The 25,349-nt window shown below is 34.0% G+C and overlaps 6 protein-coding genes across 6 annotated transcripts in view; 4 read left to right on the forward strand and 2 right to left on the reverse strand.

The window, feature by feature from the left end:
• Nucleotides 1-3,680, forward strand: part of LOC119840778 (cuticle protein 16.5-like) — a 9,532-nt gene extending 5,852 nt beyond the window's left edge. The window contains exon 3 of the mRNA XM_038367522.1: nt 3,368-3,680. Coding sequence (XP_038223450.1) covers nt 3,368-3,605 — 238 coding nt within the window. The 3' untranslated portion in view covers nt 3,606-3,680. The remainder of the gene's footprint in view (nt 1-3,367) is intronic.
• On the reverse strand, nt 1,672-2,360 carry LOC119840775 (cyclin-dependent kinase inhibitor 1C-like). The gene is made up of 2 exons (XM_038367519.1): nt 2,301-2,360; nt 1,672-2,210 (listed from the first exon to the last, which is right to left on the reverse strand). Exons 1-2 carry the CDS (start codon nt 2,316-2,318, stop codon nt 1,773-1,775), a joined length of 456 nt encoding a protein of 151 aa, XP_038223447.1. The 5' UTR covers nt 2,319-2,360; the 3' UTR covers nt 1,672-1,772.
• A 5,467-nt stretch (nt 3,681-9,147) lies between the features above and the next one.
• Nucleotides 9,148-15,778, forward strand: LOC119828217 (calphotin-like). Its single transcript, XM_038350320.1, has 4 exons — nt 9,148-9,296; nt 10,779-10,946; nt 11,949-12,032; nt 14,744-15,778. The coding sequence occupies exons 1-4, from the start codon at nt 9,285-9,287 to the stop codon at nt 15,686-15,688; spliced, it is 1,209 nt and encodes a 402-aa protein (XP_038206248.1). The 5' UTR covers nt 9,148-9,284; the 3' UTR covers nt 15,689-15,778.
• Nucleotides 15,779-18,055: 2,277 nt separating this feature from the next.
• On the forward strand, nt 18,056-18,761 carry LOC119840774 (cuticle protein 18.7-like). Its single transcript, XM_038367518.1, has one exon. It carries the CDS (start codon nt 18,100-18,102, stop codon nt 18,682-18,684), a length of 585 nt encoding a protein of 194 aa, XP_038223446.1. The 5' UTR covers nt 18,056-18,099; the 3' UTR covers nt 18,685-18,761.
• A 2,647-nt stretch (nt 18,762-21,408) lies between these two features.
• On the reverse strand, nt 21,409-22,368 carry LOC119840835 (pupal cuticle protein G1A-like). Its single transcript, XM_038367599.1, has one exon. The coding sequence runs from the start codon at nt 22,363-22,365 to the stop codon at nt 21,565-21,567; it is 801 nt and encodes a 266-aa protein (XP_038223527.1). The 5' UTR covers nt 22,366-22,368; the 3' UTR covers nt 21,409-21,564.
• Nucleotides 22,369-25,240: 2,872 nt separating this feature from the next.
• The window catches only part of LOC119828165, a 4,013-nt gene continuing 3,904 nt past the window's right edge, over nt 25,241-25,349 (forward strand). Inside the window, exon 1 of the mRNA XM_038350260.1 lies at nt 25,241-25,314. Within this exon, the coding sequence (XP_038206188.1) occupies nt 25,303-25,314 (12 nt within the window). The 5' untranslated portion in view covers nt 25,241-25,302. The remainder of the gene's footprint in view (nt 25,315-25,349) is intronic.

Genomic DNA, 25,349 nt, shown 5'->3' on the forward strand with positions numbered 1-25,349 from the left:
AAAAATGTGTTTTTTTAATAGTTTTTAATAATGTACTAAACATATTATTAATTGGATTGTTTTGCTACATGAAGATTTATGAGCCCAAACATAATCGAATATGAATTCTACATAAGAATAAGTTTTTATTTCGTTTCGCTGAACGTTAATTATATACAATTGATAATAATTTATGGGCATTGAGTATATAATCCAATCAAGAGTTTAAATTTGATGAAAAAATAAACAAGTTTTATTTGATAGTCGGTACATATGCTTCGTCTACCAGGAGCATGTTGTAAGTATGTGCAAATTGTATCTTATTAACATCCGTATTTTATCGTCCTATAAGATTTAAATGATTATGTGAGCAAGAACAAATATTAAATTTCTATGTAAAATTAAAACGAAGAACGATATGCATATATTGTTATCCATAACATATAGTTTTAGTGCAAAATAAATAAAGTTATATAATAATAGTTCTTAGATAAAAAAACCATTCGAATGATCCGATTTATAAAATAAGTTCACCAGCTGAATGTTACATTACGGCCTCAGCGGTCTCACAAAGCCGGAATGTATCCCTAATTTAGGATCTAATTTGAAATAAATGTTTGAAATTACGAATATTTGAAATAATTCCGGCTGTGTGAGCCCAGCCTTATACGTAGGTGACAAATTCTATATACCTACACTAATTTTTGTACACAATACAGGCACAGGTACGTACCTTGATGGAGTCGGGAAGAGTTCTTAATAATATCATGCCTATATTATGGATATTAATATCATTAATATTCATTATTTTGTAGCCTATAAATGAATGTTTTCTTATTATTAGGTTAAAATTATGCAGATTATTAACTAATATAACTAAAAATAATTATCTACCTGTTTCATGTTACGTACCCAGAAATTTATCTATCTCTTAGTTTGTGTCTTGAAACATTGACATTACGAAATTGCACTAGGCACTAGTAGATTAAATATACGCCTACAAATAATAAAGTATAACGAGTGGCCGAAATCCTGTTCTCTCTGTATACCTACTTCTTGGATTTATAGAGAGTATATCGGATCGGTATAATATTATCGAAACAAAACTACTGCAAACTGCTTCTGAAGCAACAATAAATTCTAGGAGGAATTTTTGTAATAATTGTAGATTTCTGGATGTTTATAATTTTTATGTTAAGCAATATTTCTTGAAAATCATAAATATTTTAATTAGGCGAAAACGTCATTGCTTTTTGTATGAAAAATTATATTCTTCGCAGTCCTCTTAATATGAAATTGATACTTATATAATATTGACTTTTTAGAAGATTCTGGTTAAATTTTCAATGAAGCCACTTCCTTTTCAATGCCACAAAAAAACACACGCATTCACTACACTACTTACTATAAAACGATATTTATGTGTCAATCAGATACAATTATTACACAGATAATTCGTGAAATATGTCAAGAGTTCGGAAATATGATAGTTAGATACTTGTTGAATGACTTTGGTTTGTTAACATTGTGAAACAGATCATTAAGTTAAATCCATATCAATTATCACTATGTCAAAGTTGTTATTTAACTTAATTGGAATAAAGTTACCTTTACTGTTATTTGTACATCACATGACATGGAAAGTTCGGTCAACATTTGGATTATTTAAGAGGTAAATAATATTTCTTGTAATAAATATTGTACAAACATATTTATTTTCATTTTTATAAGGTACATAAATCTTAATCTAATAATAAGTCTTTCTAGGAAGGTCCGAGATGTTTTCTTACAATCTATCGTACGAACGCTGGGGCGAAACCGTAAGGGGATCGGACTAATGGTGCAGCTGCAGCATAAGGATAAGAAGCAGCGTATGCAGCTGGGGCAAAGGGACCGGGTAGGGCATAAGGAGCAGCGTAAGATGAGTAAAGAGGAGCGGGTCCTGCAACATATGATGCGTACGGTGCCGGGGCAGCGTAAGCAGCCGGTGCAGCTAAAGGCGCTGGTAGAGGGCCGGCTAATGGAGCAGCTAGAGGGGCAGCTAATGGTGCAGCAACAGCACCCGCAGGCACTAAACCGTTGATCGCCCGACTCTCAACGTTAATCTGAGCAGCGTATGGAGGAACGTTTTGGGGCACAGCGTGAGCGTAACCCACATGCGCTGAAGCAACTAATGGAGCAGGAACCACACTCGCTTCAGTAGACAGGAACGCCGCAGCGACGAGTACGATCTGTAAAATATAAATAAATTATGGTAATATAACATGGAATATAATATAATATTATATTAATTTTTTTTTTCATGTAAATGGTATGCTTACAGATTTGAAAGAAAGCATTTTGTTTGTAGAAGAACCTTCCTTAACAAGAAAAGAATGTGATGTGTGACTGACCAGAAAAAGTATTGCCTTTTATATGTTGTTTATTGTGATTCAGATTACGTACGTATTAAAAAAACATTTGACGCATTGTGGCTATTCAATTGGAATTCTTAAAGCACACTCGGAGAAATGGAGCAAATTGGGAAACAGCACCGTGAAATTTACAACTCTATAAATAAATGAGGTCAGAATTGAAAATATCATCACATCTATTTTTTATCACATATTTCTTCATTTCTGTCAAGAACAAATAATTTATATAACATTTTTATTCCAACTCTGCTTTTAGGCTCATATTTATAAGAAAATATTTTATTTATTTATTTATTTTTATTTAAATTCAAGTGACACAGACTCATTACCCATCATATAAACTTAAAATACATATATGAACTTCACGATAATCTACATATATTTTGTCTAAAAGATATCATATTTAAATTCAGATCACATAAATGTACATAAGTACGTATATATTTCATATTCCCTCGCGTCCGTTTCTTTTGGCAATTATATAACAAGCAGTGAAATTGACGCGGCCTGACTTCAAATTAAAATGCATTGCTCGTCTGGGTCAAAACCTACAGTGCCAGCGGATTGCTATAGCCGTGTAATAGAACCAAATGTATTCCTTATCCGTGTTATTGCTCAATGAAATGGACAAACAGTATATATTGTTGTGCCATCCTGAAGGCAGACACAGTACATCGAACACTTCTTCGTACATCTCACTTGTGAGCAGTCACAACAATAAGCAAAATGATCGCCAAATTCTTTGTGAGTTTCATATTTTGACGTAAATTTTTATAGAAAAATATAATTTAAAAACGTTTAAAGTGCTATATATACCTATATAAGTATTTGCCATATAAAATAATCAAGTCAATTGAAGTCATTTGACTTCAATTCAATGTCAATTGAAGTAAGGTAGTGCAGTTTTATAATGATCCGATTGTACAGGTTGTCCTCGCCGCCGTCGCCGTCGCTAACGCTGGAGTGCTGCCTCTGGCTGCCGCCCCAGCTGCACTCGTTGCCCCTGCTGCTGCAGCTTATGCGGTAGCGCCATATGCTAGCTCATACTCTGCTCACTCCATCAACCACGCGGTAGCCGCACCAGTGTATGCTAACGCACCTTTGGTGGCCTCAGCTCCATACGTAGCTGCCCCCGCTCCCGTGGTCGCCGCATCACCCGTCGTAGCCCCCTCTCCCTTCGCTAGATACGTCGCTTCTCCTTACTATTTGTGAACGAATTTGGTGTCTTCATTGCCTAGTGACTTGCTTAAATAATGTAATGTATGTAAAATAAATATTCTGAAGTACATATTGTTTATAAAAATTGTATTTAATATTTTCTCACCTAAAATTGGATCTAAATTTGTAAATATATAAAAATATAGGTTACTATAATTTTCATAACCGCACATATTTTAATGCGTGATTGTCTTTTAACTACTTACATTTTAGATTATATATAAAACTAAGAAAGACCTTTTGCCAAAATTATTTTATTAATAATATATACTAGCTGATCGCGTAGACTTCGCCCGTGGTACATATACAGCCTATGTCACTCAGTGAAGTTGCAGCTTGAAATTGGTTATATGGTTTTTGCGTGAAAACGTTACGAATATACAAAATACAATAATATAAAAAATAGTTTCCACTTTATAACACTAGTGTAGATATACGAATGTTTGTTGCTCTTTTACATGAAAACCATTAAGGGCATTTTGGCGATACTTGGCAGTGATAAACATTATATAAGATATAGAAATAGTTTTGTCCGCGAGTGAAACCGCGCGACAGAACTGTTTTTTATAAACAATTTTATGAGTATTATGGACAACATACATAACATTTATTTACAGTTAAAGATATATAAAAAACATATTTTAATAGTCGTATCCACCGATACATTAATATATTAATGTTTTTAAATCCTATATAAGATCTAACCCAACTGGGTTTATAAGTAAATCGCTAATCAACGTCATTGTGCGTTATTATATATTAGCCGCTTGCTGGTATTGAAACAAACCGATAATAAGTCTTTCGACCGTGTAATGGTATCATTGAAATGTACTGCCCTCATTTAGCACATGTCTATTAAATTACAGATAAATATAGCAGAGACACAATAAATATCTATTGATATAATTTATTCGAAGGAAAAAAAAGTGTAAACGAGTTTCTTGCTTATTCTTTTCGATAGAGGCGACATTCCGAAGTTCTAAAATTACAAGATACATATAAGTACTTGAAAAAGTTTAAGGCATAAATAAAAAAGTTTTTGTTTGAGCTAGTTTAGTATTATCTGTGGTTTCAGTTTACAATTAACATAATTTCTAAGAGAGCTTAAATCCCATAAAATATTATTTAAATGTTTATTGTCCTTAATTAACGAAAACGCACAGAGAGAAACAATTATATACAACAAAGAAATAGTACAATCAAATATTATACATTTGTATTGCATTAGGAAGCTCATTCATTCAACGCGTGTTGATAACTCACAAATAAAATTTAAATTGTAAATAAGAACATACGTTAGACTACAATATATATATATATTTTTTTCAAAAAGTGTGTGTATCATATAAATTAAACGTTCGACGCAATGTTGGGAATTAATATATTGGCGCGAAAGATCTTATCACACAATTGGAAAAGAATTTGTATCATTTATAAACATAATGCTTAGTGTTCAAAAAGCCCTATTAACAGTATAGTATTTAATGAAAGAAAGCTATGGCTAATTCGAAAAGTGCTTACATTTGTGTGATTTTCTTACAACATATTTGTTAAAAGTTAAAGCAGTGGAGGGTCAGTGGTGAAAACTTCGGACTTCAAAATCGATAAGTCGGGGTTCGAGACCGAAATCCGTGCAGGAAATAAATTGATTTTTCAATTTATCCGTGTATGTAGATAACATCACCTAAGCTTAAAACGGTGAAGAAAAACATCGTGAGGAAACCGGCATGTTCAAGAATCAAAAGTTCGATAATATGTGACATCTGCCAACACGCACTGGGCCAGCGTGGTTGATTATGGCCTGAATCCTCATAGGAGGCCTGTGTCCCAGCAGTGGGAACCTATATGGGCTGATGATGAATAATTGTTAAAAATATAATATGGCGCTTCTTTGGACAGCGCAGCATAACAAAGCAGACTGCCGTGTTACATCTATTAGAAATAAATAAGTGCATATTTAAGAATCAAAACTGTGTTTTCAAATTAAAAAGTTTCAAGTTCTTAGCACTATACAGAATATAACTATATTTACAATAATCATGAAACATTTTGTATTAAGTAGCTTCTCAGTTGCAAATTATGCAAAATGTTTGCTTTTTACTTTTATACATCAACATTTAATTTACATATAAAATGTTGATGTTCCAATTTATTTAGTATAACTTGAACAAAAAAAACGAATCCATATATCCTGCATGATAAAATAAATCATGTTTCTTTGTATAAATGTGTAATAGTGTAGAAAATCTGAAGTCAACGACCGTTTTCTTTACCATCTAACCATAAATCATTAATGAATTGACAAGAAGAAACGATTCTGTGGAAATAAATAGGATATCGTGAAAAAATAACACAAAGGTTAACATTTGAGCTATTTCTATTATTGAATTTCATTGGGATGTAAGTAATAAAATGATTACGGAAATTCGTCAAAATACCGAACGATCAATCGAAGAAGTCAATGGCCAGATAACTTTCTTTACCTACCAACTTTACTTACCGATGGAATACGTTGGGAGGCTGGAGTTACCCTGCGGGAACACTACTCAATCTACCGCAAGCCCTGCCCAGCAATTCTTCTGATGTTTCAAGTTTTGTTGTGTAAGAACTAATAAATAATAATCCTCTTTCAATTAATTGATACTACAATTGTTCTCAATTACAAGTGTTATACCCTTTTTATATATTTATATATATATAAACCAGATTTTAACTTTCTTTTAAAATGCTTTGAGCGTTTACATGATCAAAATAAAATACAAGGAAAACATAAACTGTTTTAATATTCTAATAAAAACATTAATCTCTCTATTCTTAAACTGCTCTGTTTTACAGAAATTAATTCGATAGTTGTCTACTAACGTGCAAATCTTCTATAGAAACACATTTTAGTTAGTTTATAAGATAAGCCTTATCATTGCTTATAGACCGATTAATCTTGAGCGTTTTTCATGAGATAATAAGGTAAATCTTATGAAATTTAATACAAATTACGAAGAATTATGGGTAAGACGTGCTTATTCTTTCTTTGATAATTTCATAAAAGTGAATTGGTGTCAAATTAAGCAAAAATAATTTAACGCAATTTCATCATCATTATCATCATCAGCCCATATATGTTCCCACTGCTGGGACACAGGCCTCCTATGAGGGTTCAGGCCATAATCCACCACGCTGGCCAAGTGCGAGTTGGCAGATGTCACATGTCGTCGAACTTTTTAATTCTTGGACATGCCGGTTTCCTCACGATATTTTCCTTCACCGTTTAAGCAGTGGTGATGTTATCCCCATGCGCAGATAAATTGAAAAATCAATTTATTTCCCGCACGCTCGCCCGGTCTCGAACCCCGACTTATCGATTTTGAAGTCCGAGGTTCTCCCCACTGAGCCACCACTGCTTTTAATTGAATCAACGCTATTTAATAGAATTTAATTTAATTTATCGCCATTAAATACAAAAATATTTAATGGCTTATAAATATAAATTCTGTTACAATATAAAATAAAAGGATCAAAATGAATTGTCGTAGTAGACAAAGCCGCTGTAAAGTTTCATATCGTATGTGTATAGTTAAAAATAAGCTTGTTATAACAACCAAGTGTCCCAAGTAAGGTCAGTATAAAAGGAAATATTACGAATTACTGTAAAAGAGCTTTTATAATTATCAGCAGACACGGATCTATACATACTCGTGATTGTTTAAAACTTTCGGAAGTTTAAGGTAAAGTGTTGTAGTGTTATAAATTTTTTATTTTATTTAATAATTAATATATTTAACGTCACTCCATTGACAATAAAATATATTAGTTTTATCGTGAAGAGCATTAATAAACCAAATAGTTTGGAGTAATGGCGCTCTGACGAGCAAGTGAGTTCTCGCTGTGGGAACTGACAATACAGGCGGGCGGTGCCGTCTGGGCATATAGCCGTTTGGCACAAAGAAATGCCTGAATTCTACATTTATAATCATAGGTCATATAACATCACTCACATAAACAGTCCGCTTTGTTCCCATCGTACTGACCCCTATCTGCTTTATGACTGCGAATTAAACTGTTTTAACATTAAATGATCACCCTAATAGATATTAGCAACATTAACTTTATTCTTTACGGTTACAATATTGTCCGTATTAATAAAATAAATCGCTAATGATAAATAATAAAATGTGTCGTTAAGAGTAAACTCGACGAGTATGGCTAATTTTTCATAACGTTTTTGTTTTGAGACAAGAAAGGTTCAATAGGAGAGAAATCTTACCACGGGTGAAGCCGGGACGGACCACTGATCCATTAGAATATCGGGATAAAAAGTTGCCTATATGTTATTCCAGTTGTCCAGCTGTCTACGTACCAAATTTCATTGCAATCGGTTCAGTAGTCTTTGCGTGAAAGAGCAACAAACACACACGCATTCTTACAAACTTTCGGATTTATAATATTAGTAGGACTAGTACGATATTATTAAGCGATATTTAGGTCTACCCTCTTTCGTATACACTTCTCAGAATATATAAATTTGTCCTGTCATTTGCCATAGTCGTTTAACTCAACTTAATATATTGTTAAATTGATTCTATGTTTGTCGAATAGGTATAGAACTATATTTCTTACAAAACGAAAAAAAAAATTACCTTATAAAGGAGTAAATCGTCATCTATTAGTCACTTTTAGAAATTCTTTCACCGTTGAATATGTACGTGATTCTGCTATATATAATTTGTACTATGGGCGAAGTCGGTGTGGAGCGATAGTTGTTGATGTAGCTAAAAATTCATCGAACTATCATAGTATAAAGGCCATGCACGTATTTTTTTAAGTAAGTAAATATTATCAATGCTGTTATCAGACTAAACGTATTTAAATAAAATATTATTATCAATAAATATACCAGTTAATATGGAAGCTTTTACCAATTTAGCGAAGGCTATTAACAGCTGATGTAATAAGTCACAAATATTACTAATATTTTCTATAAAAGACAAGAGTGAGCCATTCCAGCCCACGGTCCAGAATGCGGCGTGCTGGCAGTTTTGAAAGGCAAAGTGATTTGAAATATGTTGAATTGGTTGCGCCTTATTTTATGAATATTTCTTTTTTACTATTAACAAATTAATGTTTATTATTTAACATAACCTCAGTTATTTCTAGAACATAGGACCAATTTCGTTTGGGTATTAGTAGGTCGTAGTGTGACCGCATAAAAAAATACACAATATTACTTCATTCAACCAAGCATTTTATAAAATTAAATAATATAAAATTTAATAATATCATTGTCCAGTCGTGTCTGTTTTTTCATTTTAAATATGGAATAACGCTTTTATGGCAAAGCAATATAATTAATCATCTTCTTTATTTGGCATTCCCTTTGCAGAAGGTGGATACGTTTTATACACTACAAAATACCTTTTTACACCTTCTTCGAAGTATTCAGAATATATAAATTATTATTCATGTAAAACAACGAAATTTAAGTGAAACCATTTTTGCTATCTGTACACATCTAGCCTTAAGTTATAGATGACCTAGGCACAGTACTGGGTAGGGTACGACCGATTTGGCCGGACCATGAGACTTAGAACTATAAAAGCCCTCTATTTCCAGTTGTAAGGCACACTCAATCTAATATCTCCCTAATACGCTTCACAAGCCATCCCAACCAACTCCAAAATGTACAAGCTGGTAAGAGAAAATTTTAATGAAAAGCATGTTACTTTTAGTCCTTTATTTTTATTCGTAAATAAGATACTTATTTACGAATAAAAATTATTTTTAGTTATCGAAGATTTAATTCATCGCGTGTAATAAGACAGTTTGCCGTTAACACTAAGTCGCTTCTAGTTTGAGTCAATTACGTAAATAAAAATAACGTCTCCATATGTTATGGAAAGCAGATGCTTACTGCGCCTTTAACATAGACTTGCTCAATATTTTTTAAGTGCTCACTAAGAAAATTCATATAAAATTATACCGCTGTAAAATGTTTACAGCAAAATTTAGTTTGAGAAAACATCTCAAAAACGATCGCTCCACTACCATTAATCATTTTTTTTCGCGCCGCTCCAAATGTGAAAGTGATATTCGCTGTATATTTTTATCCTATCAGATTAAAGAGTTCTTATTGAACTTGACATTCTCGGGCGGCAACGACCTTCCGAGGTCAGTGGTTACTACCTATACGGTAGACTTTAAATGTCTGACCGAGTGAATAATTTTGACAAGTAAATGCCAACCTATAGATATGTCCGATTTTATTTATTTCCCTTACTCTATACTTATCTGTATCATATTTACCTTTTGTTAACCATAAGTTTAAAACTTTGCTATTAACATTCATCAGAACATGTTGTATGTTGTATATTAAAATAATAAGTTTTACATAAAAAAATTAAAGTTTGTAATATATTTATCGTCATTCATACAGCATGTGATAAAGAATAATGAATCTATCATAACAATAACTAGTTTTTAACACTTGTATTCGACAGAATTTATACAATTCAGTCCTAACTTTATTTTCTCATATCTAAATTAGATCTGAAACAGATATTATATTAACGAAAAAAGCACATTAATAATCTTCAGTTAACAGGTCATAGTGCTTTAATGAACATAATGTGACGTTATTTTAAGCGGCATATTTGTTAACAATGTGTGGACGAATACCGCAAACTCCGTGACCATTACGATTAGTGTTAAAGCAGTGGCTTGGTAACTTTACAAGGCATGTAATTATCAATGCACTAGCACCTTAATTAATACACGCTTGTCATACTCTATCTTTGCAAGTGTTCCAACGAGGGCGGTAGTTGAACTATTGTTTAACAAGACCACAAAAGTCCAGTTTCGTACGCCTACACCGCGTAATTCTATGTCCTTGCTATGGTATAGGCGAGTACTTCGTATTTATTTTTCATTAAGTATAATGTATTTTATTACTAAGAATGCCATAAATTATTACAATTTATTTTAATATAGTACTTGACTTATGTAAGATCGCTAGATAGGTGTGGTGTTAAAATTACGCGCTTAGCAGTGATTTTTATGAAATAAGTCTGATTAAAATATGAACAATCCGGAGGCCCAGAGGAGGAATGAATCAACGGACAAAGAATTTTATTGCTATATTTTAACATTGTTTTAATAAGTAACTGTATCCAACAGGTCGTTCTTACCGCCCTTCTGGCTGTCGCCTCTGCTGCCCCTGGCCTCATCGGTGCCCCAGCCCTCGCGCCCTGGGGTCATGGTGTTGGTGTCGCCCCCGCGGTAGTAAGCGCCCCTATCGTCAGGGCCGCTGTCCCTGTTGCTACTTCTTACGCTAACACCGTCAGAGTAAGTTTAATTTTAATTTGTTAATTTGTTCCTTAATTGCGATTGCCAAAATACGCTATATATAGAATCGTGTCGTGTTTTGATTGAAACATTGTCTTTTGTTTCATGAATGCATATATTTATCAACATTTAAAATGTGATTAAGTTCGATTTCTAAGAAAATACATATCTATAATCAATTGTAGTAGGTATTAATTATATAAGATAGAGAACCTTATAAATATTATTACTATTATAATTACGAAGTACATAGGCTTACCTTACTGCAAATTGACACTAGTCGGCAATTTACAACGAGAAATATTTATGTTTATGATTGAGAATGGATAATTTATCATGCACATTCATTAAAATTTATTGCTTATACCATTATAACGTAGGGATAATAAAGTTGCTATACACCCCGTATAATAATATGCCTATGAGAAAACGAAGAGTATGTTTTTAATTATACTTTCTCCATACAGACAAAATTAGGCGGTATTTAATAAGGTAAATAAAAATGTGCAAAATGTTAATAACGCACACATAATAAGTCTAATAAAAATCAGGTACAGTAATTAAAAGCAAATTACATTCAGTATTCATAATACAATATCATCATCATCAGCCCATATGTGGTCCCACTGCTGGGACACAGGCCTCCTATGAGGGTTCAGGCCATAATCCACCACGCTGGCCAAGTGCGGGTTGGCAGATGTCACATGTCGTCGAACTTTTAATTCTTGGACATGCCGGTTTCCTCACGATGTTTTCCTTCACCGTTAAGCAGTGGTGATGTTATCCACATGCGCAGATAAATTGAAAAATCAATTTATTTCCTGCACGCTCGCCCGGTCTCGAACCCCGACTTACCGATTTTGAAGTCCGAGGTTCTCACCACTGAGCCACCACTGCTTTTTATTCATAATACAATAAGGTACTTGTTATTTAAAAGGAATATATAAAAGGTTATTTATAAACACTTGTAAATCAATGCATGAAAAAAAAACTGTTCCCCAGATCGCGACGCCAGCTGTTGTTGCAGCTCATGCTCCTATAGTGGCGCACGCCCCAGTCGTAGCCGCACCCTGGGCCCACGGGTGGTAATCGACCCCACATACCACTAGGCTACATGGCTAACCCACCACCTCAGCCTCACTAGGACTATACCACCCGGTCTTAGTCAAGAAGCGCAACAGTCAACCTCTACCTATCTAGTATTTAGTAATAAACAAACATCGAATAGTGTAAACACCTTATCACTTTGAAATGTTTGGAATATATTTAAAGCAGTAAAGGGAAGTGTTTTAATTTTATAACCCATAAATACATAATAAGGAAAAAGCGACACAAGATTGCATATAAAACTTAAGTATCGAGAGGTAATGGAAATATAAAATTATTGAATTAAATCGCACATTCGGTATGATTTTATTAAGTGTGTCTGAATGTTTATTTTATTTACGACGTCAGAATTTGCCGCTGGTTTGAGTATACCACATTATTATCATATCAAAAGAACGGAGCGGATATCACTTCGTTCTACCGATAATATGAGAATAAATATAACAAACATTTTTACATTTATCCATCTAATGTCCATCATAAATCCTCTTCTAAACTCTGAACGACTTTAGTCCATAGTAACAGCATCAGTTCCTAGTCAGACACCTTTTTCGAGATACACCTGCTGAATACCCACGTATTCTGACTAATATAAAGAAGAACAAATGAAGTTAAGCAGATGTGCTAGGAACACAAACATGATTAATTTGAAACAAAACCGATTATTTATCTAGTTGTAGGTAAGTGTATAGATATATTTATGTACAATATTTATAACAGTTCTACTTATTCCTCAGAATAAGTTGAGGAAAATAATACATTATTATCATATCAAATATATTATATTGTTGTGTTTTAATTCAGTGCAGGATACCAACAGGTAACACTGCAAGAATGCTTCAATAATGTTTAGTAATTCCCAAATGTCACATTATTATTTTCATAAATGTTAAAGGTTACTTTGATACTTGGGTAGCGAGAAAAAAATATATGATACTTGAAAAAGCTTGAAGAAAGCAATCATGTATACATTTTTTTAACATATTGATCAATAAGTGTCATTAGTGTAAGAATAATGAGAACTTATTACAACAGGTGCATTAAATTATTGTTGTGTATTGTCGGTGAGTAATGATAGGCATAAGTAGAGGCTGTGTCCATTTATGGTGGAACTTATTCCGCATGCCGTTTATAGGACAAGTAGTTATTGCTACAAATATATTGAGAGTTGTTAAAACTTAATATTTTACGTTTATGAGTTAGTTTTCTGAAAACTAATATATAACTTCTGAGCAACAATGGCTATGTGGGAATTTGATCAATAAGCCCTGTTTATTTTCTATTATTTGAGAAATTTTAAGTTCCAACACTACCTACTATGATGTAAATTAACATACAAGTCTACCCAATATAAAAATCATAATTCAATTATTAACAGCTCTATATAATTGCTAAGATACTGGTCAAGTCACCGTCCTGTCGTCGAGCACAAAATGGAGCTTTCATTCGTCCAAGGTCATCCTGCAGAAACCTTAACATTTTATTATAGAGCACAACCACAAAAAATACATCAAGTCTTAAAGACTCTTTAAACTATTATTATTTCACACAATCAAATCAATACTTAACAAACAATGATATTTTTATAGATCATAAAAGCATTTCTTCGATTTTATGTACTTTTTTTTGTATTTTAATGGTGTAATATTGATGGAGATGTAACATTTAAGAAATATAATTAATGTTCAGACTATTTAAAATATTGTAAACACCTCCTTACTCTTTAGAAATATTAAATGCGAAAGTTATTTGTTGGTTTGTTTGTCTTACACATGGAAATGGAGAGATTTTATGATTTTATTTCTAAAGTATTTATTTCTATAGTTAGCAAGCTACAGAATGACATATGACATACTTGTTACCATATTCCCATGAGAATTAACTTTGATAAAGCAAGGGAAAGGCGAAAAATTTTATATAAATGAAAAAAGACAGTAAATAAATTTTGTTAAAAAAAAGAAAAATTAAATGATCACGGAATCGCACTTTCATTGAGTATGTTTCATTATGATAAACTTTGACGCTTTGACAAACAAGACACCTTATAAAAATTATATCTTGTTTTAATAAACTATTTGAGCACTTGCGAAAATAACATCATTTATTCCAGGCCACATATATAATGAAATTACAATTATCTTCTTAACTGTTATTATTTTTGTAATTGTTATTTTGTATTTTGGTACGTATATCTAATTACAATGATTAACACATATTACAATAAAAATTCAATTAAACTCAAAATACTTTTACACTTTTACAAAGGTTTGAGTGGAACCGAACTGTCTTAAAGGTGTTATCATCGGTGACCATATTTCATTATTCTTATGAGACAAAGCAATGTGCCCACGTACTTTTCTTAAAACTGTTATTATTGACAATACGATAAAATGTTTAAGTAAAAACATTTTGCTTGTGCTAACTAACATTAAAAAAGCGAAAGTAATTCTGTCTGTCTTTTGCACAGAGAAAAATTGAGATCCGAAAAGCAACATAGGATAATTTTTATCCCGGATATCTCATGGAAACGGTAACTATGTTTGAACATCAATTAGATATTATTACTTGAAATGTTAATAACCGTTAATAATAGTTTATAATTTTTATAATGCATGTATATTAATATCAATTAAATCTGGCTACTCGAGATTGACTTTCACGCGATGAGTAAGCGAACACGTTGAACTTGACTTTTGATACATTTGGTTGCCGAACACTGTATAAATAGGTTCGACATATGGAAGAAAGCATCAGTTAATCACTTTTTGTCGTTCAGTCTCGAACTAACACAGACCACGATGAACTCGCTGGTGGTGTTGCTTTCCGTGATGGCGCTTGCCGCCGCCTCCCCTTCAGTTCCCTCCATTCTCAGCTATGCGGTACCAGCTGTAGCCGTAGCACCATCTGCTGTGTCACACCAATCTCGGATAGACATCAAATCATCTCCTGCTGTTGTCTCCGAGACAATCACTCCAATTACCCGCACCGTTGTATCTGAGCCAGCTGCAGTCATCGCCGCGCCCGCCGCATATACCGCTCCCGCTGCATACGCTGCTCCCATCGCATATGCTGCCCCCGTCGCCTACGCCGCACCTGCTACATACGCTGCGCCTACTTTCGCCGCTGTCGCTCCTGCAGCCATCTCCAGCCAATCCAGAGTAGACATCAAATCATCTCCAGGCATTGTCAGCACTGTCGCCGCCGGGCCCGTGATCAGCGGCTACGCCTCTCCCACCGCGTACAGCGCTCCCGTCGCCTCTGTTTACTCGCCATCTGCTATTGCTGCAGTACCTAGCGTATTTAGATCTGCCGCCATTGCGCCAGTTGCATCAGTATCTTCTGTAATATCCGCCCCCGCCGTTGCTGCTCCCGCTGTGGTTGCTGAAACACCCGAAGTAGCGGCAGCTCGTGCTGCTCACTTGGAAGCTAAGGCCGCTGCTCTCAACGAAGCTCACGTCATCCACAAACGGTCTGTCCTTCTTAATGCCCCTGTTCTTTCTTACGCATCTGTGCCTGCTACATCCTACCCAACTTTGGTACACAACTACGCTGCATCTCCCGTAGTCTACTCAGCTCCCTTGGCCCACGTTTCGTCCTACGGCGTGCATGCTCCTGCTATCGCAAGAGTATTTTAAATACCATCACGATTGCGAGGTATCTACGCCTCGGTTCAGACTTGACGAACGACTATATAACTTTAAAATAAATGTCATAAAATAACTAAACGAATATGTTTTATTTGTGTTATTTAACTAACCTTTCTTGCAAATAAAGAAACTTTAACCATGTATAACAAAAATAATGGACAATATTCACAATACCTATTGCAAATTATTGTATTGTATTTGAATGCCCCACTTTTTGGACGCAAAAAATTGAACAAAATTAAAGGTTTGCACAACAGCTGTATTATACCACAGATAGTATATATTTTAAATAACACTTAGTTATATTTATACTGTAGAAGAGTATTTATAATATTTACATATTACGATGTTTGTCTGTCTGTACTAATTTTAAGAAAAAAAAAGAGTATCGATTAAATAATAAATAAATACGTTTTTATATTTAAATGTATTTATATTGAAGTAATCTAAATAAGTATCTACATATCTGTAATAGTGTGTGTATCACTAAGAAGAAATTGCAAACCACTGCTCTTATAGAAAGGACCAAAAGGGACATAGCATTGATTGAAAAAAGTTTATTCTAATATCTTTATACCTAGATGGCGATAACTTCAGCAATCGAATGATGAATATTTAATAACAAAGTGTTTATTTTTTAGTGACCTTCCATATTAGTACATGTGGGATAGTTCCCACTAATTACCAACTGCCAACAAATAAAATAGCTTTCCATTATTGTTTTTTTTTCAAGTGCTTGTAGTAGACTATATTTATTGGGTACTTATCATAAATGAGTTGAAAGTACTCGTTTATGATAAGTACTATTTGATAAACAACTAATTTTGCACAATTTTTTTGTTACCATAGAAGGTATCGCATTTTCAGACAAAATAAGAGTTATATTTTATATTATTGTCCGTGTAATAACCGAAATTCAAAATTTAGAATCAGTTATTATTTGCGAAGATTTGATGAAAGATTTATGAATCGTCATTTATTCCATGAATGATTATACTTTTTCGTGTATGTTTCACAGTTGACGTTGTTACAAAAGCTTTTTTTCATCGTTGACGTAAATCAGAGCACGTTTAATGCTATCAGATTGCATTAGCGATTACATGTGGACAGATAACGTCTTTTGTTGAGAAATACGGCAACCCTGTACTGACTTGAAGTCTACACGCGTTGTGGACATACAGGCATTGTCTTGTGTTAGCACGTGTGACCTGCTCTAATGTGAGTGGTGAACCGTGAAAGATATGCATTTATTTGTTATTCAGACGCTTTAGGAAATGAAATTATCGATTCATTCGCTATATTATTCGAAATATGTAAATGCGAGGATGCGTCGTGGCATAATTTTTATGTCTTCCGATATCGTGCCAGGTGTTGTATGTATTGTGGTATATAATAAATATTTACAAAGCAACGGATTTTAATGATTGTTTTTTAACATTGTACGCTTTATTCTACATCGCTTTTATTAGTCAATATGTAATAGAATACGCATAGCGAACATACACGCAAAATAAATTAACATTGTGTAGCTCCATTATTTTAGGTTTCATCAATTAATCTAAATGTTTTTAGAACTAGGAAAAAATGCTCATTTTAAGAATTTGCATTTAATATAATTGGTTCGTATATGTATCAAATGGATTCTTTTTTATATTTTCATAATATCGTATTTCATAGCAGGTAATAAAGAGACACAATTTTCCTAACTATTGAGAAGTAATATGACTCATAATAATAATAATATTAAAAAATATTTATCTGAATATTCCCGTACGTTATTGATCAATAAATTTTGGGCTAAAATTGTTATTCATTCAAGGTCAATAACAAAATATAGTTCAATGATAATATTGTGTCATTCATATAATAACTAAATGAGCAGATTTCGAGACAAAAAAAGTTAAGACTATATTAACTATATTTGGGTATAATGTTACAGCGATAAACTTATAATGTAGGTTTAGGTAGATCAATATTATATACCTAACAAAATTTTGCAAGTTTTATTGTCCCTGCAAAAATGTTATTTATAATCTTGCAAAGATGTGTACTACCTACAGGTTAAACAAAATAAGATATGTATATCAATAATTATTTTGACTACTCCATATACATCCCATTTAAGAATAATAATTTATTGATATAACTTTTCATTAATATTCACAGCGATAACATGCTTACATTCGATGTAACTTCCGCATCTAATAGTGGTCAATAGGATATAGGTATTGAAAAAACATTAGACGACATGATATTTGGCCACATAATTTGAAGGTGATTCAGTGGCATTTTTATATACATGTATTGGGTAAGTAGCGTCGCTATAAAAGCTTTAGTCGGCATGTGTTGGACATCATTTGATCTACTTTCGTTGATCAAACAAGACAACACAGACCACGATGTACAAGTTGGTGGTGTTGTTCTCTGTGCTCGCGTTGGCTGCGGCTAAACCTAACTGGGTATCGCCAGTAGTTTACAGCGCTGCGTCACCAGTGGTTTACGGCTCTGTCTCACCCGTCGCCTACAGCTCCGTCGTGTCGCCAGCCGTCAACACCGTCGTGTCACCCGCCGTCAGCTCCGTGTCACAATACAGCAGCAGCGTAGTTCACGGATCTCCCGCTGTACCTGCAGTATACAGCGCCTACGCACCAGTCAGCCATGCCGTCGTCCCTGCTGTCGCTGGTTGGTCTCAAGCCCCCGGCTCTCCCGCCGTTGTCTTAGACGCTGTACAAGGTGTGCCTTTGGACACCCCTGAAGTCGTCGCTGCTCGCGCTGCCCACTATCAAGCCAAGGCCTTATCTGGAGTCCACAGAATTGCCAAGCGTTCGCTCGCCGCTGTTGCCCCTGTTACCTACAGCTATCCATTGACCTACTCCTCCCCAACTTATGTTTCAGCTTACTCTCCATATGTCTCTACCTACTCCAGCCCAGCTGTATCATCTTACGCTGTCGTGCCAAAGGCTCTCTCTGTCCACCCATGGTAATAAAAACGGATCTTAACATAGCATATTGATCAACGAACATGTGTAAAGTTCACTGCCAATAAAATGAATTAAATAAATTTTATCGTTTTACTGTATACACCTAAGAGCCTCATAAATTTATTAACAATACTCTAAAATGGCAACATGTATATTAATCTTCTCTTTGAAGGCAACAGCCCTACAAGATTTTAAAGGGTAGTAAGACTATTTTTGAAACAAATTTTATTTGAGTAATAAATTATATAATGATATTGTTAAATGTAATATGTTGTTATATTTGAAATATGATAAATTTGTAAAGTAATTAATTATAAACGCATTTAAAACCTAAAATACAATTTATATTGCTAACATAGTTTAATAATAATTAAAAATGTATTTTATAATTCTTTGTAGTCTACCTTATATCTTTACTCACATTGATTTTAATTTTCACACACGACAGAAATTACCATTTGATTAAGATGTAATTACTTTATACGGCTAAAGAGAAATCATAAGGCAGAAAAACTCGTAACATTATATAAATTCATTTAATCAAATTCCATACAAATTTAATAATAATGTCCTACATGGGGATGGAAAGAACTATAGGCGTCTGCTCCAAAATTTCCGAATGGTTTATGAAGAATTGGAGAAGCTAGCACAGGAGCAACAACTTCCTTCACAATAGGTACAATCGATGCCACAATTGCTGGCGCTGAATGTACATCGACTCGTTCCTGATGGGAAACCGCCAATGGAGCCAAGCCTGCCAAGTGTGTAGCTACTGGGGCTAAATGGCCAACATGCGGTAATGGGTTGACGGAATACGGCGATCTTTTCAATATGTGGTGTCCGTGACTAAATCCGTGACCAAAACTATGGCCAAAACCACGTCCTCCATAACCGTATGCATGGTTTATATAAGGCACTGGAATTGGTGCAGCAACGGTATGCAATGGTGCCACTGGTATAATGTGACCTTGGCAGAAGCCCAGAAATGCAATGAAACACAATAACCGGAACATTTTCTTGCGTGGATATCTTTTATGGTTACTTAATGGTACAGTCGGTCTTAACTAACGCTCCTTGTGACAAGACCCTTCCTCTTATACTACTAATTCTGATTCACGGTGACAGTATTGAAATTCCTAATAATAGATTGGTCACGCTATTGAACATGGTTAACAAAAACTCGGAATTAACTTGATTGTTAGGTAACTGGAAATAGGCATAATTAGTTTCAGTGTCTATAATATACTTTAAGGTGCCTTTTTAGATATGTATTTAATTATTTTATATATATAAGTAATATAAATTTAGCAACGACCTGCTACATCAGAACTTTAAAACACATGACTTTGAAAGGAACGATTCCGAGTGTGTAAAGACAGCCCGTGATAAATTTTGTGTTAAGTAGTTAAAAAATACATAATTATGGTTAGATTGGATATTGAATTTAGCGAATAACGATACTTTTACTATTGCTGAAGAGTTTGTTTGAACACGCTAATCTCAGTAACGACTGGTACGAAATGAAATATATTTTTTTTATGTTAAATTGTCAGGACAAAATCAAAACAAAATATTACACAACTGCCATCATTGCCAAGGTTGAACGATATTAATGAACTAAAAAGCATCTTGTGTATTATAATTATGTCATCGTTGACACAGAGCTATATAATATTTTTTATAGTCTACGTTGAGCATTATTGAAGTGTCGATTAGTAATTCTTAATTTTATAATTATAACAAAACTGTCGATGACTTATAGGTTTAACAACAATTCTTACAACCGATGTACCACATTTTTGTTATTTTACGTTACGTTATCGAAATTTCGTAAATGTTTTTTTTTTTTAATAAGAGTACAATTTTATTTTTTTGGGATTCAGCGTTTATATAGGTACATTCTGTTCATCGATTGTTATTATTAGCTTCAAAAGGACAGCTTATTAGATGTAATATTCTCAAAGCATGTAAATAAGTATACATAGCAAAGTTAAATCATTCATAAAGAAGCGTGCATCATAATCAGGTCAATGACCCTTGTGATGCAACAACCAGTCATCACCGGCCGAGAACTTGAATTGCGTCCGCGCAATCAACGTACATCTACCGTTATGCGCTTATAAAACTGCGACCTTACAAGTCATAACTATTACTCTCGATATCGACTTTGAAATGTTTTCACTAATAGTTTTTTGTTTGGTGTTATGTAACGTGCAAAGTCAGTTAGTTCCTCTAATATTATCCGCGCCTAGTGCCGTGTCTCATCAATCGCGAATTGATATAAAACAATCAGTAGTCACGCCTGTTATTTATAGTCCAACGGGTACACTATTTGCAAGTCACATTGAGGAGGAAAAACCGAAAATCGTGAGCAAAACGGCGGTGGTTGCAGATGCTGTATTGATGCCTGTTGCATTGACTTTCTTTCATAATCTTCCCTTAGCGAGAGCTTTGGAGCATCCCAAATCTATACAGACAGTACAAGATGATGGAGATAATACTAATAAACCTTTAAAATCACCCCAATGACTCGAGATAAAACATATTTAAAGTCTTTTCATTTACGTAGAAGCATTTATTAGTCAAAATGTTTATATTTTTTATAATCAATGAGGTTATACATTTTACAACTGGGAAATTTTCTTCGCTGTAACATTTTTTTTTTGTGGGGTGTTGCATAATTCTGTACATTTATCTTAATTTAGGATACAAATAATAAAATAAAATGTATTTTGTTCTCTTTGTTTTATTTACAAATCGTATATGTACATTTCAAGATCTCCTGTTTCGATACGGAATTTAGAAATTGAACTGAGGATAACAATTAGATCAGCGTTGAATTGGAGTTGTGGAGGGAGGATGGAAAATAGCGGTTGCAGTAGATTACTTTTTTATGAAGTGAGAGACGGTGGCGATGGGAGCATGAGAAACCACTGAAGTTGGGAACGCGTAAGATGTCGTCAACGGAGCAGCTGCGGCGTAGGTGGTCACGAAAGGTTGACGAGCCACGTAAGTTGTTGGGGCAATGTAAGAAGTCACAGCCAAAGGCACGGACCGCTTCTTGATTAAATGCGCTGAAGCGTAAATCGGTGACGTATGGATGAGAGGAGTAGCGTAAGATGTTGCGATAGGTGCAGCAGCATATGTCGTCGTTAGAGGAGCAGCAGCAGTGTAAGTTGTCACGAATGGAGCGCGAGCCACATATGTTGATGGCGCAATGATTGAGCTCACAGCCAGAGGCGCGGACCGTTTCTTAATCAAATGCGCGGCAGTATAGATTGGCGAGGTGTGGATCAAAGGTGTAGCGTAAGAAGAGTAAGTCGTGGCGATAGGCGCTGCATAAGCTGACACCAACGGAGCCCGAGCCACATAAGCCGATGGCGCAATGTATGTGCTCAAAGCCAATGGTGCTGACCGTTTCTTGATAAGATGAGCATACGCGGGGATAGCCGAGTAGGTATAACCTGAAGAGTAGAGAGGAGATGGGTGGATGACACTGCTGGCCTGTCTTGAGATGGTTGTTGTCGCTGGCGATATAACTGTAGAGGTGTAAGCGAAAGGTACGCCGGCAATTAAGCCTGGCGAAGCCACCGCCGCGGCGAAAAGAGCTGAAAACACCACCAATTTGAACATCTTGGTCTGTGTTGTTCTGTCGAGAAACTGATACCGAACAATACTGAACATCGTATTTATTGAAAGTGATCTCAAAAATTAAGGGCGGTATTGCATTGTAAACCGGTGCAAGAAGGTCGTCCGGGAAGTTGATATTTACACTTAACAAGGCTATCGAGAATCTCAAACAGGCCAGTCCATCACCGTCAACCTGAAATAAAGATCAAAATATAAAAGCAATGTCAAAGGAACTATTTTAACCCTTTAATACCTCCAACAATTCTTTCAATTAAAACTGCCATTGAAATGTTTTCAGTGGCACTAACGTATTTGTTCAAATATAAATTGTTTGTGTTCTCTTATCAAAAATTGTATGACAAATAAATAAAAAAATATATCGTTTGTACAATACATGAAGCAAAACAAACCTAAATCGTCTCTTTTTTTTTAATAATGAACATCAATAATAATTTATTTTATTTTTGTAATAAAAAAAAACATTTCTACATTATTATATGTATTTTACTAACTCCCATTAGCTATATAAAAAAAAACTTATCACAGAAATCACCTAGAGGGTCAATGCCCTCAACAAAGTACCGATTAATACATAATTTATGGAGTGCGCTAGAAATATACAGTCCTCTAGTACCGTAAACTTACCTTTTTCTTCAATTTTCACATAATTTAGCTTGAACTTGAAAAACTAATGTTTCGACGAACCATATACGAGTCTGCCATGCACCAAGAAACCTATAATCGTATTTAGGATGCACACCCTAATCAACTAATAAAACAATCAACCTTACATATTTTTATATAATAATCAATTATTTACTAAAAGCATATTTTTATGCTCCACGGAAATATATTACAAAATACACTGTTTATACAATACAAGCTCTTTGTGGACGCTCATAGTCTCAAGTGGCAACCAATATGGTGAGGTGATGATGATGATGGAGACCCATATGATACGTATACGTAGTTTTTAAATAATGCAGTTCTCCTTATTATTTTATTTAAAATCTTTTACTTACTTATTGCTAAATAAAAACAAAAGTATTATCAAAGGTTTTAAATATACTTTAGTTAAAGTATTCTATAGGCACATATGGCCTTTGACAAAATTGTTATATTATAAACGTTCTTTAGCTAAAATGTCACTTAATCTTTGTTTATGAATTGTTGCCTTTACAAAGGAAACTTTCCTTAATACAGCATTTTTCATTTTATAAGGAATTATTTGTGGAAACCAATAAGTGTGTCCATATCATAAATTATTTTATTAATTTATAAATAATAACCCTAATTAAAAATTGACCTGACCCACCTAATTCTTTCTTATCTCTCAATTGTGACAATGAGTGATGCCAGAGTAAAAGGTTGTCAAGTTCAATAAAACCGGTCAAATACGAGTCGGAGTCGCGGCACTAGGGTTGACTTGATTAAATTGTCTAGGATATGTTTATGTAATTCATCATGTTTTTGATCGTGCCAACCGTTATTTAAATTTTTAGGTTATATCTTCACACAATGTCCATATTAGCGGAGCGAAATATGCCGGGTTCACTAAGCCAGAGTAGTAAACATGCAGAAGTTTTTACTTATTGAGCTAAATGTGCTTGCTTTTTCGTCTTTGTCTCACATCGCAACAGAGCGGCTTTTTCGTATGATTTTTGTGTTTGGATATAGTTGGGAAACTTCTATTAAACGATGAAACAACCTATTCTTAGGAGAATTTCCTTAGGCAACACGGGTGTAAAGCTAATACTTTATAAATAAGTTTAGCCAACGCATGTAATTTAAAGCAAAAAATGTATTTATATACTACATAAGAAAGGTACGAATATAAATAATATCTATGCATACAGATATCATTAATCATAATTATAATATTTTAAAAAGATGCAGAATATGTAACATGTTTTACCTGTTTTATAAACAATAAGTTTCAAGTAAGAAAAATGCATAAAGCCTTTTATACTAAGGAGTTATTACTAGAATAGTGCTTACATAATAAGCATTGATTCTGTAAAAGTCGTATGGTAAATCAGGAAATACACGACTGTGTCTTATAAAATATGACGTTAATTAAATAAATATTGTATTAATGTACATTATTTGAAACTATTCAATGATTTTGAAAAATAAAACTCGAAATTTAATCTGTATAAAAAAATTCAACGGTATCACAAAAGATTTCTATAAAAAATTATCAATCATTAACATTTTATTACTCTTTAAACGCCTATATCACGATTATTTAATAGTGTAATATTATCATGCTTTCACCGCAATATTCAATAACCAAGAGGTGCATTTAGTAAAGTAATAGAATACACGTTTACAAGGCTTCTATTATCTGTCCAGTCTGAAGAAGCTAACAAAGAATAACAATGAATATAATAGCTTTGGTACGGATGGCGCACACAATACACGTAAAAGTATAAAATCGAGACACGTGCAGTGCTATTAGCTAATATTTAGGTCGCTGAAGATTCATGTACGAGTGCGAGTGACGCAGAACTGCCAAGCACTTGAATAATTCATTAAGGTATTAAACGTGTTGCCCTTGTTGCAGAATATAAATTGGATTATGAAAATATTGGGCTCATGAATATAATGGACTTTTATGTAAAATTATCCGTGATGTAATTTAAATACTGCCTACAATGTGCATCATTTCTAAATATCTCGTTGTTCATATTCAATGATTTTTATGAAAACTATACTAGAGCAGATATTTTAACTTTGTTTTAAATGGATCTCTGCCAATTTTCATATCAAAGCGACCAAAATATGCCACTTAATTCATAAAGTGAAACAAAAAATGCACTGATACATAAACAAACTTTCATATTGAGACAAAAGTAGTCCTTTCATGGCCAACGATGTGTTCCGGAGACGCCCATCTAGTTAATATTATGATGCAAGTATAAAAGACGATTGCAGTTCTCTGACAGCATCAGTGTGATCACAGAAAGCAACACAGACCAACCTTGCAAAATGATGAAGCTGGTGGTGTTGTCTTGCGTGTTGGCTGCGGCCTCCGC

The sequence above is a fragment of the Zerene cesonia genome, chromosome 7 (genome assembly GCF_012273895.1).
Source record: "Zerene cesonia ecotype Mississippi chromosome 7, Zerene_cesonia_1.1, whole genome shotgun sequence".
Taxonomy (NCBI): Eukaryota; Metazoa; Arthropoda; class Insecta; order Lepidoptera; family Pieridae; genus Zerene; species Zerene cesonia.